The sequence below is a fragment of the Ramularia collo-cygni genome, assembly GCF_900074925.1.
Source record: "Ramularia collo-cygni strain URUG2 genome assembly, contig: RCC_scaffold12, whole genome shotgun sequence".
Taxonomy (NCBI): domain Eukaryota; kingdom Fungi; phylum Ascomycota; class Dothideomycetes; order Mycosphaerellales; family Mycosphaerellaceae; genus Ramularia; species Ramularia collo-cygni.
Genome location: NW_019716266.1, coordinates 1,011,171 through 1,025,685, shown reverse-complemented (window position 1 = coordinate 1,025,685; position 14,515 = coordinate 1,011,171). Strand labels below are relative to the sequence as shown.

Genomic DNA, 14,515 nt, shown 5'->3' with positions numbered 1-14,515 from the left:
TTATACCGTGGCCAACTCCTTGCTCTGCAGACTGTCTGTCCCTCTAAACTCCCCATTCAAGCTCAGTCCAGGCCCGTTCGTCGAACTGAGGACCACCTCATGTACATCCTTTGCAATCCGATCACTCAATCCCGCAATGTCCTTTTTAACGCCCTCCAAGAATGCACGGATGTTGGCCTGCACCGCCTCGGGTGGAAAGGCAAGCTGTCCGATGGCCATTCTCACAACACCCGCACGTTCTCTGTATTCACTTCCACCGACCATGTCCTTGACGCTGCTTGCCACATCCTTGACCACGGTTCCCGTCTTGGCAGATGGCATCAATCCCCGCGGACCCAGCACACGCGCAATGCCTGCCTTGCTGAGTTTTGGAAGCGAGTCAGCCAAGCAAATGCACCTGTCAAACTCAATCTTTCCCTCTTTGACGAGTTCGAATATTTCATCTTCGCCGGCGAGGACAGCGCCCGCAGCAAGCGCGGACTTGGCGGCCTGAGAGCCTGGCGGACAGATGACGGCAATGCGGAGATCTGTCTTGACTGGGTGGGGAAGCCGAAGTCGATTGCGGACGACGGCGCCGTTTTTGGGTGTCTTTAGACGGACGTGAAGCTCGTATTTGCTGGATTGCGGGTGTCGTCCAACTTCTGCCGCGAGGAGGTAGCGCWTGGCATCGACCAAGGAGAATTGCACTGCTGCGCGAAGATCGGGTGTGTCGTAGGTCGACTTGGCCTTGCGTCGTTTTTGTGAGGCCGGAAGGTCTTTGCGCTTGTACTTGGCCGCGTTGGCCGACTGCACCGCCGTGCGCACTTGCTGGTGTGTCTGGAGGGAGGGGAGGAGGAAGGAGGGAAGTGTCGCTGTTGGCCGGGCGCGGGCCAGAGCTGCTGCGGACATGGCGGAGAAGCAGGAAGGACACGCTCGAGACGTCATACTCATACGGAAGGCCGAGATGGACGGATGGTCAGAATGCGACAACTGATGATTATTCTGGCTGCATCAATGTTCTAAGATGGAGATGCAGCTCGATGTTTCTGCGGAGAGCGGCCCGTCTTCGCGACGCAACTCTTGGCTGCCGGCTACCGACCGTGGCGCGATTGCTGCCGCCCGTCGTTGCCGTCCTCCTCCACTCCTTCCTTCCCTCCCATTCGAAGACTCTCCAAGCTCGGCGGAATGTGCGCCCAAAAACGTCATGTTCACGCATCAATGCCAGCACAGCTCTACTTGGCAAGTTATGATGGATTCCCTCCAAGACGCAGCTTACCGATTGCTTCCAAACGACCAGTGGACGGCAGCCAACCATTTCATCGAAAGGAGCATCTCAAAGTTCCGACTACGGCACAGACGGCGCCCTTTTGGTGTCCACCAGTCATGCACCTCCAATCTTGCGTACTGTGTGGGATTCTTGGATTTCATGTGGCACCACAGGAGCGGCTAGGATTTGAATCCTTCGCGTAGGCCAACGAACGACTCAAGCGAGGCGCGCGCCTCGACTCCGCCATCTGAATTCTCAACCTTGACACGCGTTTCATACACCCTCTGCGTGCTCGCTCCACTCTTCAATGGCTCGCCGGCTCATCTGGCAAGCCCTCCTCGGCGTCACACTCATTTGCGCCGCCGCACTCTTTCTCTGGCTGGCCACGGCGGAAACTCCGCTGTACAAGTTTGTCCCTGCTGCTCTGGATCGCCACTCGCAGCCGGAAGCAGCAGCTCCTCCTTCAAAGTTCTACCAATTCGACACAACCTCCCAATTCTTGCTGGGTGGCAGCGCAACAGACCATTCCAAGGAAACCCTGTGCAAATCGTTTCCTCATGAATTGCTTCGCGACATTCAGCCTGTCCTGAAGACCGGCCATGGCGTCGTTCATTCGAGAGTGCAGAACTCAATCGACAGCTGCTCTGCCTGCCTCGACAATGTATTGATACTCTCTGATTTTGATGAAGAGTTGAATGGTCGCGCCGTGATTGATGTTATTGGAGACCTCCCTCCTGCCGATCTCGAACAAGAACAGCTAGTGCCATACAAGGCGCTCAACGGACTTCCAGTCAACGGCACCATTCTGGACTCCAACATATCCAATGGAGAAGCCTGGGGGTTGGACAAATTCAAGTTCCTGCTGGGCATCAGTCGAGCGTGGCAAATGCGTCCGGAGCGACGCTGGTATGTCTTTTACGAAGGCGACACCTTCGTAGTGTGGGATAATGTCTTCAGGTTTCTTGAGAATTTCGATCCGGACACACCACATTATTTTGGATCACCTTCACCAGGCCGAAGGGATCATGATACAGTGACCTGGTTCGCAAATGGTGGTCCGGGGTACATCCTCAGCCGAGCAGCCATGAAAAGGCTCATCAAGGACGACTGGGACAAGACTACGGGCGTCTATCTTGGCAGCAAGCTCACTTCCAAGTACCGGGGCGATTTGCTAGGCGACTGTTGTGGCGACAGCATTCTTGGGTGGGCTCTTTGGAAGGCAGGGGTTTCCCTTGAGGGCATTTGGTGAGTGCGATGAATATGACCTTCTTTCGAAGCTGCCCGAGAAGTCGGTGTTCCAACCGGAGACGCCAAGAGAATTCCAGGCAAAAGGCATTGCGAATGTGGCTAACAGTCTCGATCATGCTAGGCCGAGTATGAATCCGCATCCTGTTCACGGGGTACCATTCTCGGATCTGCATTGGTGTCAGCCTGTGCTTAGCATGCACAAACTACACGAAAAGGATATGTTAGATCTGTGGCAATGGGAATGGACCAATCGACAAAGACACGTAAGCTTCTGAATGCCTCGTACGCTATACAATCTCAGGAAGACGACGCTAACTGCAAGCCCATTAGCGACCTCTTTTGTACCGTGATCTTGCCATGACCTTCCTCGACTTGACCAATACGACCATACGTCAAGATTGGGACAATGCAGATTGGGACGGGTTTCCTGCACCCGATGAAGGCAATCCCCATGCTTCAACCGACGCATGTGCACTGGCATGTCAGAATCACGGCGGATGCTTTCAATGGACGTACAACCGTCGAAGATGCACCTTTGTGAGATCTTTTCGCTTGGGCGGTGCCAAAGAACCTTTTGTGAGCAAAGGGCCGGAAGACGAGGTTTGGAGCGCAGAGGAGCGGAGATTCACAGCCGGCTGGGCTACGACTAAGATTCAGAAATGGGCCGATGAGAGACCATGCGATGTAATCGAATGGGTTCGGCCTAGTATCGAGAGGRTACTATAGGAATCAAGATTTCCGTCTGTTGGGCCTCAGCCGTTGAGTAAAGAAGCGGAGATCCTGATCATGACACCCACTCGATCGAGGATCGATGTCACCAAAGGTAAGTGWAAGCTGCATCAATGAATGAATCATGTCCATAACATGCTGCAACGCATTTTGAGCGATTTCGCCGTAGCCCCACCGTAATATTGTGATTGTTTATTATTTGAAGGCTCTACCATGGATCCATCTGTTGGAGTCTTTCGCCCATATCCGATCATGAAACATTATAATATCCGCCTGTGCTGTTCTGCACCAAGCCAGAACCTTTCAATTCATCTGTTGCTGATCCTTCGCAAGCGAGAAGGGCCGCCCGAATGCATCCGATGAGGCTGCTACCTTTGGTGGCTACGACGACTATGCTGATGTCTCAAGCGGGTACCATGTTGATTGGCAATCAACATCTTCAGGTCTGTTGTCTCCTAACCCCTGAGATCCGAACCGTTGGCTGATTTACGTAGTTCACTTCCCTGCCAGGAATTTTACAGTGAGTTGGAGCGTTCTTGGCAACTCGAAGAATGCGCAGCTGGACGAGTCTTGTGGATTGGCGTCCAATGGGCAGGGGAATCTCTGGCTCTGTCGATCTCCTGGGGACTTTTTGTTTGCGGAGGAAGGAAAGAGTTGCGATGCCATGTACTGGGGATTCTAATGCTACTCAACTGGATGTGTTATGTGCAGCATGCTTAATTCGAACCTTTTCCGCGGGGGTGGACTCAAGTGTGATGATGATGATAACTTATCATGGCCTCCACATAGGACTGCCGGCGACAGCGGTCCAAGTTCAGTTCAAACAAGTCGGCGCGGTGGTGAAATTGCTGCATAAGGGCGCCATGTTCGATTAGTATGTATGTCTGGGAAGTCTGTGAAGTGAAACCCTAGCGGTGGAGATTGCTTAGTTGGCATTAGAGACGGGAGATCTATGAGGCGTGAGTGATGTTGTCCAGGAAAAGTCAGAGATACATGGCGACTTGAGTTTATGTCAGCCCTGTTGTTAGCCACAACGCAAACATGTTCACGTAGCTATGTTTTTGTTACCATTCGGGACATGCAATCGGCGGGGCTCTCTACCGCTCAGACTGTTAGACGGATGGAAGTGCGTGACGTTTGAGAAATGGGCGAGATGTTTTTCTTTCAAACATTGTCGTGCAATCAATGTCAACCGATGAGAGGTGTGTTCCAAAATGAAGATGAGCCTGGCTCGTCCAGGGAAGACTGAGCTCTCTAAAACTAACCCAGAGTATCCCTTGAAGATACGTTCAGCATTACACAAAGTATATAGGCCAGGTCATTGCCGTAGCAAGAGTATGCTCTACCCCAACCCTAACCCTAACACCGAGCGAGGCACGAAAAGGAGGCAGCAGCGGAATTTGTCAGTATGTGTGAATCGAGCTTACTCGACCCAGGATCGACACTACGTGAAGCAGGTGTCGGAGTCTGCCGCGCCTTGGATGTTCTCCACGCAGTCCGAATCTTGGGCAATCTCCTCTGTTCCTCCACATGTCTTGCTCCTTAACGACCCCTGAGCCATGCGCCGCCCATGTTCTATTAAGCATCAGGATATCAAGCAAGGACTACTGCACCATGAGAAGAAGGTTAAAGATCACGAAAGTCCCGCCAGATCATCGCTTTCTCTCTCATACCGTCCGATCATCATCGCACATACCCTCCAATCTGGTTGCAGGTCATCCTTCATATTTCTCATTCAATCCTTCACAACTCACGAATCTTTTCCCTGGTGCCGGACACCATATCATATTACCACTGAAAACCACCATCCTGCATTCATCTTGCATCTTATCCTGCAAACATGGCTGTCATCCGTCAGCATACACCGGTCAGTCCCGAACCACCTGCACACCTCCTTTCGCAGCCCATGATCACACGAGGAAAACAACACAGATTGGATGATCAGTTCAACGACCTATTCACCGAATGGTACTTCTTGGACCTGGACGCCAAACGCGTCTTGGCTGGTAATATTGTGGAAACAATCATTGTGGATCCCTCCAACTGGTACAAGGAACATGTGCGTCTCTTGATTGCCCGCAATGTGGCCGAGGACGATGACCCAGAAGATGATACTCGAGCCGTCCGTAGAACCCCGAACAAGAGTGATCCAGCTTGGTGAGTAATCTATCGAAGGAGCGGTGACCATAACCTTACTCTCATGCTGGAGGGGCTTCTGTCAGACCGAATTGCTGACAATCTTGCTCGTCTTCCTTAGGTACCCAGGCAGCGAAGCCAGGGCTGCTCGGATTGCCAAGCAGCGTCAGCTTGCACGCGCTTCCTCACCCTCTACTCCTTCCAGGGGCACACGACAGGTCGAAGTGGTGCCTTCGGTTGAAGTCATCAATCACGATGACGATGCTGGCGATGAACAAGGTATACTTCGAAACATCCAAGCCGCACGGTTGTTGGGGACGTCAACTGACACCGAACAGACTCGCCCGTTCCTTCCGTGCAACGGAGACTCTTCACACTGCCAACACCTGCCGCGACTCCGGCTCCTGCTCAAACCAGAGATGAGCACAACTCAGGCGTGGGTGAAGAGGTCGATTCTTCTCTGGTAGGCGAGCAAACCAATCAACTAAAGGCACGCATTGATGAGCTGCACACGCATATGGAGGTCACGAGGCAGAGCTTGCAAGCGGCGTTGTMGATATCGGATATAGACACGTCCGAAGCCCAGGCAATCCAGGCCAAGTTGCAGATGGTGACCAAGAGGCTATCGGCGCTGGGCGATCACTATCTTGATGCTCTTTACGGAGACGCCAGACTCGTCAGTGAGGCTGAGGGAGGCATGGAATCTGTTGTGGATGCTGATGAGTGAGATATCGGCCTGCCACGAGTGGACTCGATCAGGCGGCGTTCATAGCTTGATTGAAATACTCCAGTGACAGATCTCAGAGTCCTTTCTTGCCAGTCAAGCTTCACAAGAGTGACGGGGTCGTGCAAGCCGTATGCGTGTCCGTCGTACGGTGTCCAGCGTTGAATGTCTTGCTTCTCATATATCTGCGTTGCTTCTCCGTGCMTTGTCGATATTCTTGTAGGAACGATCTGCTTATATTTGAGGATGTTGCTATGAAGAAGATGCAGTCAAGCCAAGAGGCACAAGACKGAGTCATCTCCGGCAAGATGAATAAGCAATCATGAAATGCCGTTAACAGGATGGTACAACCATAAGCAAGGACGACCTTGATGAGCTCTCGGTTGCTGGTTCCGAAGCTGAGACATGGCTCTTGGATCCATATCAACATCACCCGGCATGTGATGAAGCAAGTGAGGACAGACATGTCGTCCGTCACAACAACACCCGAGTGTTGGCCGAGGCCGTCATGATGCAAGATACCCCTCCAGGATGTACCCGCTCAGGCGAATGGGTATTGGCGGGACATTGATAGCGGCGGAGGTAGCAGTAGACATTCCTCTTCTTCTTATTGTGTCCAGTCTCATCCATTTGCACGCCACAATACAGGCCTCACAGAAGACTTGCAGCAGCGACAGTCCATGACATAACCGCGGAAGAGCTTGACCATCACTTCCACCGCCAGCGAACGAGCACCACAGACATGCCCACTCAACCCGACAACCCTGCGCCCGCACCCGACTTCGACTCGATGCTCTCCCGCAAGTTCGGCWAGGAGATTGCCAACTACTTCTCGGGCTCGCCGCTCAACCGCGTGGGATTCCTCCGCGGGGACCACAGCTTCCTATCCAAAGCTCTGCACCATCCATCCACCAGCTTCCTGCTGCTGAATGACCTACAGCCTCTGATTCAACCCGACACCGCCCCCGGTCAAGGCAAGCTCGCATGGGTTAAATACAGCGATGTCAAGCCCGTCATTGGCGATGATCCATTTGCCACGACGGAGAAGGAGATGATCGAGGCATACAACAGCGACAAATACTCTCCGCAGATGATCTTCTTGGGCATTGACGAAAAGCAAAAGGATGGCTTAAGCTATCAAGGAAAGAACATGTACACAGGAGCTCCTTACTTTGCCGTGGATGTCACACCCAGAGACAGCGTCAAGGAGGCCTGCGAAAAGCTCATTGCAGATCAAGCGGCAAAGGGACTACACTTCAGCCCAGGACGGGTCATGGATGTCGTTGCTACGGACGGTGAGCAGTAGACATGTCCCTGATGTTGTACATGTCAATACTGATGTGACTTGACAGCTGCCATTTACGCCGAAGCTCGCCAACTTCTCGACTGGAACCTTCGCAACCCATTCTGCGGCGCCTGTGGCCACCGTACAATGTMCGTCAATGCGGGATTCAAACGCACCTGCCCTCCCAAAGACTCGTCAAAAGCACAAGCTGCATCAGACCGCCCACCTTGCGTGACTCGCAAGGGAATCTCAAACCTCTGCTTCCCACGCACAGATCCGACCGTCATCATGGCAGTAGTAAATGCTGCGGGAGACAAGATTCTTCTTGGAAGGCAGAAGAGATGGCCAAAATACTGGTACAGCACCTTGGCTGGCTTCGCGGAGCCTGCAGAATCGATCGAGGAAGCTGTTCGTCGAGAGGTCTACGAAGAATCCGGCATCTTGGTCGGCCGAGTCGTCATCCACTCAACTCAGCCATGGCCATATCCGGCGAATTTGATGATCGGGGCCATTGGGCAGGCGATTCCGACTGGCGAGACGATAGATCTGGGCAACGACCCCGAGCTTGAAGATGCAAAATGGTTCGACTTTGAAGAGGTAAGAGAGGCATTGAGGGTGGGTACGAGTGGGCTGGGTGAAGATGCAGGAGAAGGATATAAGGAGGGCGGATTAAGGCTGCCGCCAAACACTGCAATTGCAAACCAGCTGATGACTGCGGTTGCCAATGGATTCGCCAGTGGCGAGAGCAAGATGTGAGGAGGTTGTGGGGGGTTGAGAGATTGCAAAAGGCTTGGTTAGAGAACTACCGACACCTCGGAGTGATACGCCATGCACTGCCACCGGAGCCACATCACTACATTGTTTCCGTGTGTCTGTTGACTACGAGGGCAGCACCCTTCGCATAGAATCGATTTACGAGACTGGAGTGTCGCTTTATCKCTGCCCAGGACTGTCTCAGCAGCCTAAGGCAGCGAGCCATCATACTCAGGGAAGTTTGCTGCTCACCTCTCAACTTTGTTGGCCATAAAAATCTCACTCTGACACAGTAAAGCTGTTGGTGTGAGGTCCTTGGGGAAATTTACTCTGATGTGTCGAGAGGCTGCTGTATATGTGATATTCGTTATTCAGCAAATCAGTCGCACCTTTGACTCCCTGTTCCAGCTACCTCACCCATCGAAGCGGAATCGTGGAAAAGGGATAAAATGCCCTTTGCTCTCGACTAGATGTCGCAGGCTTGCAGACCCACATTCCTTGAGGCTCCAGACTCCATTTCGATTACTCGAGACGCCATGGACTTTGCTTCATAAGAAGAATCAAGCTTACCGCCGATATGATGCGCCAGTTCCGGGATCAGGGCTGAAGAGCATGCCGATAGAACCGGAGCTATATTCCGGGGGGTTGGTGTGCTGATCATTGGCATTATGAGGTCGATTTGTCTCTCTAGTTGACAGTGTATATCAGGGCGTGAGACATCACGGAGCATGATAGCTGAATCATCTCGCCGTCGGCGTCAGTCGCTTCTCAACGTCGCTTTCTTGCAAAGCTTGGCGGACGAGACGTTGACGGATTTGGGCAAAGGCCCTAGACTTGTACATATCTGTCTCCGGAGTATTAGAGACAAGCCATGCTAAGTCGTGGGACTCTCGACGTTGTATTCAAGTTCGATGTATCGAGAGACAGCATGTCCGAAGAAGGTGCCTACAGGCTGGCGAGGTCGTACGCCGATGTAGTTGTACATGTTCTCAATATTGACAAGTTCTCTCTCTGATGCTGCGAGTCGAAGCTTTATATCAAAATGCACGTCCGGCTGTCGAGCATTTATTAGTGGTACACGGTGAGGCTCATCTTACACAATCACATAAATCAAGAAGCGTGATCCCAGTAGGCGGAGATGAGGTAGGAAGACGCCCGTAAAGCGCAAAGTGGCGCGTGGTTTGAATATTGGAAAGGTCATGGTCATGTTCAAGCGAAGCAAGCTTGGTCTTTGCTGCTTTATCATCTGTTGGTATGGCACCATTGCACAGCGGTGAAACAGTTCAGCTTGTTGTCGATACTCCTCTCATATTGATTCTGTCCATTTACAACAACAGTACACCGCCACACAAGACATTGGCGACGATCACGCGGCACGCGGTAGAATCATGGTAGGTGAACCCTGCGTCCGGGCGGACTTCGCGCATGTTGTCGTCAGATCCTGGCCAATGCTTGTCTACCTGCCCACCCAATGGCAATCGCTCTGAGTGCCGACACGGAGATCTTTTGTGGTGTAAGCGGTCTGCTCTCGGCTGTCAATGCAGCGCAATGCTTGGTKKWYWYWTYYAWYKRTWYKRCGACCACCRAGATCTACAYTTGACTCGCGGAGGATACTACATCTGTCCTCCAAGCCGTCCCCGGAAGATGGAACGAACGGTCATGTCTCCGTTCCTGGCGACAAGTCTGGTCATGCGGATTTGATAAATGGCGGAGGGCTCCTCGCTTTCTTGGGCGCGTGATTCCTGTTGCTGAGTGTTTACCTACAGTTAAATATTCCTGAAGCCTACCAGGAAGTCTTCATTGGAATCAGTGCTCTGTCAATCAGTGGACATTCTACTCCGCGCGGATTCCCCTCAAAGGATCAAAATCTTTCAAGCCTACATAGTGGWTCGGACTGCCTACTCTTCCCCTCTTCTGGCTTGCTTTCTATCGATTCCAAAATATCAAGATGGGCCATCTTGCTCTGGTACACACATCTAAACCATTCTGGAGTAAAGTCCGTTTAGTTGCTAGCCTGTTGGAGCCGCACGCAGGATCATATGTCGGCACCCAAGGAGATCTACGGCGTGAACATGGAGCAGCTGAACGAAACTACCATGAAGCAAGAAGTTACGCCGTCGATCATCATGAAGCCATGAACCAAGATGAAAAGACCGCAGACCTTGCAAATGCTCATCAGAACGGCGGCGTATATCAGCGCCATGCGAGAGGAGACTCGGACGGTCCACTGCTGGCTCTAAGGAACAACGGAAACGTCGCGCCGAGATCTAACGTAGAAGATCTACGGAGCAGAGCTCATGAGCACCAAAGGCAAAAGACGAGAGTTGCGCCATTAGCTCAGGTCAAAGTGGCACAAGCGGCGGACACTTGCAAGCGATGGGCGAGGAAAGTACGRGGCAAGAAGTGCAGTGATCAAGGGAATCGAAACTCGCAGCAGTATGTGGTAGAGTGGGTTGCGGATGTGCACAGCATGAATGATGAAAAATCCGGAAGATGGGAAACAGACTCGAAGCAGAGATCATGGCGGCAACGAGTGATGCAATCACGATGTATGAGCGGAGGCTATGGGCGTGTCTAACGATGTAATGTCTCATTCACGAATTTCCTTGAGCTCGGTGAAGCTGGTGTAGCCAGAGTGTGTCCAGGAGTCTTTACGATGGCGTTGCGTCAGAGGACATGTGAGAATGTGAGCAAGATGAGATGGATCTCACAGTTGGAGCGTTACGAATGACGACATACAGCGAGGATTGTGTTCCGATTGTGTATATCAATCGCAGTCGTCAAAGTGGTATTTGAGGCGAGCCTACATACAGATAAGATTTTGTGTTGTATTGCACTTTTGAGCAATGGGTGATTTTATCATTTAAGGCTTTGAAAACATCGCCAAAACGTCTCGCGCATGCAACCACAACAATGAACAGGGAAGGAATGCTGGTCGATATTGTCAACATGGCCCTGAATGGTCTGATTCTGCTCCGATGGACGAAGGCGATGTGAATCGTGAATCGCCGAACTACAGTGTCTTTTCGGATCGAGTTAGTAAGCAAATTCACCCGTTTGAGGAGTCCTCTAGACAGATCAAGGCTGCTCAGACTAAATCGAAGTTCCCGAGCTCGGAATTGATGTCTAGAGGCACGCTGTTTGCGGAAAGCTCTAGACAGCATTCTGCGACTTGACTGTCTTGGAAATCGAGCGATCGATAAACATGGCGGTCAAAAAGAAAGCGCCTAGCTAGCCTGGTGTAGAGTGCGTCAACTTGAATCTCTATTGGATCAACTGATATTTTACTACCTGGAGTATGCACTGCTGGAGTCTTGATATAGATGTGATGCAGCGCCACATGCTAATTGGCATATTCTGCGCAGACTGCGAAGAATGCACGCGCTCGCAATAGCATTATGCTGCCGCAGGTAGCTCGAGCCAAGGCTTCTGCAAAAGTTACTCTGTAGCATAGTAGCTTTTTTTTGAATCGCAAGAGCCGAGTTACGCATGATGACACTCTCGTGCGACCCTAAGTAAGTATGTTTGCACGAGCTTAAGTCCCTAACCTAAAGTCGTACTGCTTGCACAGGTGGAGGAGTATCAAACTCGCGTAGAGTCTGAAGTCCACATAGACAGAACGCATTCACTATCAGAATGCGCATCCTCTTATTCAATGCGCATCCACTTATTCAATGCGCAGTCTCTTGTTCAATGCGCATCCATGGATTCAATGCGAATCTACTGATTTAATGCGCATCTCCTGATTCAATGCGCAATCTTTGATCCGATGCGCATTCTTTTATTCAATGCGCATTATCTGACCTCATGCGCATTATCTGATTCGATGCCCATCCTATACTTCAGTGCGCATCCTCTATTTCAATGCGCATACTCTGATTCAATGCGCACTGCCTGATTTCATGCGCAGTCCCTGATCTTATGCGCATCTCTTGATTCAATACGTATCCCTTCATTCAATGTGCATTCTCTAATCTAATGCGCATCGCCTCTCTGAATGCGCATTTGCTAATTCAATGCGCATCCTCTGATTTAATGCGCACCCTTTGATCTAGTGTACATTCTTTACTTCAATGCGCATTTCCATCCTCAGTGCGCATCTCCTTAGCGAGTGCGTATTTCGACTCTAAGTGCGCATTGCCTMTCTAGATGCGCATGTAGTAAAGATGCGCATTGAGTGCGCATCTAGTGTGCATTTTTCCTACATGCGCATCTGTCGACGCAATACGCACTAGGGACAAGATGTGCATTCATCAAGAGGATGCGCCCTAGACGAAAAGATGTGCATTCAGATATGCGATGCGCATTCCTACAAAGATCCGCACGCCATCGATAAGATGCGTAATCGGAGGGGATGCGCACCTTTGTCAAACTTTGTCAGGATGCGCATTCTTGTCGAAATACGCACTAGACGACAGGATGCCCATTAAATAACAGGTTGCGCATTGAATGACAGGATGCGCATTAGGCGACAGAAAGCGCATTCGGAGAAGGAGTGCGCACCAGGCCACAAGTTGCGCATTTCTTTCCACAATACGCATCCTACAGACAGGATGCGTGTTCCATCGACACAATGCGCTCTATGCTTTCTTCGCGTTTTTGGTCCAAATACGCTCAGCAGAGGTTTAAGGGCTCAGACCTCACTCACACTATAGGGCAGAGGGGCGAGTCGTTCATTTCATAATCTATAAGCAAGGCGCCCATGGTAAGTCCTAAAAGTAATGTGTATACGTGTGCTATCTATAAATTTTACAAATCCACGTTTAACAAAGAGCAGGTAGCTAGGATAAAGCTATAGTAGTGCTAGCGCATCTAAAGGGCGTATACAATTTAGCCCTCTTTCCGTAGGCCCTTTACGTACTCTAGTACGATAGCGGTGTCTATCTTACCTACCCTACTATTTAGTAACGATTCGCCCCTATCGATCCTATAGTACACAAGCCACTTCTAAGCTTCTACCCCTCGATATAGTATCTATAGATTAAGAACAGGATAAAAGCATAGAAAGGGCTACTTTGTCCGCTCCTGACAGCATACTCTATTTTAATACTCTCTAGATTAAGTCTGTATTACGTAGCCTATACTCATAACGTTTAGGTATTCGTGCTCTACCTGCTTCGTAGATCCGCTCTTACGGTAGTCTACGAACGAACGGRGGGAATGTTTACCAGATTGAAAACTGTAGCCCCCGTTAGATTAAGCGACACTTACACTCCGGTATCGCTCTTGTTGTTCTAGACGTCTTAGACTAGCTCCGGCGGAAAAGCTGCGTAGGCCTAAAGATGAGCATATCTCTTTAGCTAAACAAATTACCAGGGTATCTAAGCTCGCAATGCTCGAGCTAAGTCGTATGTCTGCTAGCGCGAGAGCCGCGTAAGTTCTTACCGCTACTAACAGACGCGACAGCCGTTTATTGTTCATTTTGATTATAACACTTCAGCGCCACTAACACTTTTTCGAGTGCGGATTCCAGCARGTCTTCTTCATAGCGGCGATTTTGTTCTTGAATCCAGCGTCTAAGTCTAACAGCGTGTAACAAATTAAAAGCTGTCGGATCGAATCTCGAAACCATCGCTAAGCCATTTCTCCTTCCGGGAGGCAACTTAACGATGGATACGATCGTTGTAAATCAGAGCCGTCTCCGGGCGTTAACTCCGCCGACAAAATGAGCCTAAGTACAGCGAGTGTGTTAGCAAACCTTCTAGCGGCTCTCTCTCCTAGTTACTAAGAGATTGTGCTACGCCACATGCTAGCACCTAAAGCAACTATCCTTATCCTCCCAAATCTACYATTACACAACTACTCGCTATGCCACACAGTACGTAGTAAACATCTTGAGGAAGTCGTCTAGGTAGTAACCGGGAGCCTAAGTGCTACTCGTTTCGTAGATCTAGTATAGTTCTAGTCTTATTTAGTCTATTCCAATCCACAGTAGGTCACATACCGAGATCTTTGACTAGAAGTAAGATACCTATGTACCTATCGAACGACTAGCTACTGCGTTCAGCTATCCGAGCAATTACAACATTCATAGAAGATATCTCAGAGACTGCTACGTTGGCCTATGTCGACGATGCTCATAAAATCGAAAGGCCAGCGTCCTTAGATTCCAGGGATGGACAGGGTCTGTGCACAAGGGCGTTACCTCCCTTTCTGAGGGCTGAGTTAACTTAGCCCTCGGGCTCTATCCATACGCCCTTCACGCGTTCCGGCACCTCTACTGCGTTGTCCACCCACCCACCCTGCAGTCCGTTTTAGCTGGTAGATAGCGCACGTATACACCTTGCTTTTGGGCCTTGCTAACACTGCAAGGGACGGCTTGCTTGCGGTTGCAGAAACGCCCCTACCGTCCCTGAGCCCCGTCTAAGTAGCTCTGAGCCCCAAACCTCTAATT

General features: G+C 50.8%; 4 protein-coding genes; 3 read left to right on the top strand and 1 right to left on the bottom strand.

Annotated features, from left to right (window-relative positions):
* Positions 1-888, bottom strand: RCC_07903 (related to ribosomal protein L1; the record flags this gene model as incomplete). The annotated part of the gene is made up of 1 exon (XM_023773155.1): positions 1-888. The coding sequence occupies one exon, from the start codon at positions 886-888 to the stop codon at positions 1-3; it is 888 nt and encodes a 295-aa protein (XP_023628923.1).
* Positions 889-1,553: 665 nt separating this feature from the next.
* RCC_07902 (uncharacterized protein) lies at positions 1,554-3,220 on the top strand (the record flags this gene model as incomplete). XM_023773154.1 has 3 exons in its annotated part: positions 1,554-2,491; positions 2,616-2,757; positions 2,825-3,220. 3 exons carry the CDS (start codon positions 1,554-1,556, stop codon positions 3,218-3,220), a joined length of 1,476 nt encoding a protein of 491 aa, XP_023628922.1.
* A 1,843-nt stretch (positions 3,221-5,063) lies between these two features.
* On the top strand, positions 5,064-6,086 carry RCC_07901 (uncharacterized protein; the record flags this gene model as incomplete). XM_023773153.1 has 3 exons in its annotated part: positions 5,064-5,380; positions 5,481-5,638; positions 5,698-6,086. 3 exons carry the CDS (start codon positions 5,064-5,066, stop codon positions 6,084-6,086), a joined length of 864 nt encoding a protein of 287 aa, XP_023628921.1.
* A 739-nt stretch (positions 6,087-6,825) lies between these two features.
* On the top strand, positions 6,826-8,124 carry RCC_07900 (probable NADH pyrophosphatase; the record flags this gene model as incomplete). XM_023773152.1 has 2 exons in its annotated part: positions 6,826-7,378; positions 7,436-8,124. 2 exons carry the CDS (start codon positions 6,826-6,828, stop codon positions 8,122-8,124), a joined length of 1,242 nt encoding a protein of 413 aa, XP_023628920.1.
* Positions 8,125-14,515: the final 6,391 nt, after the last annotated feature.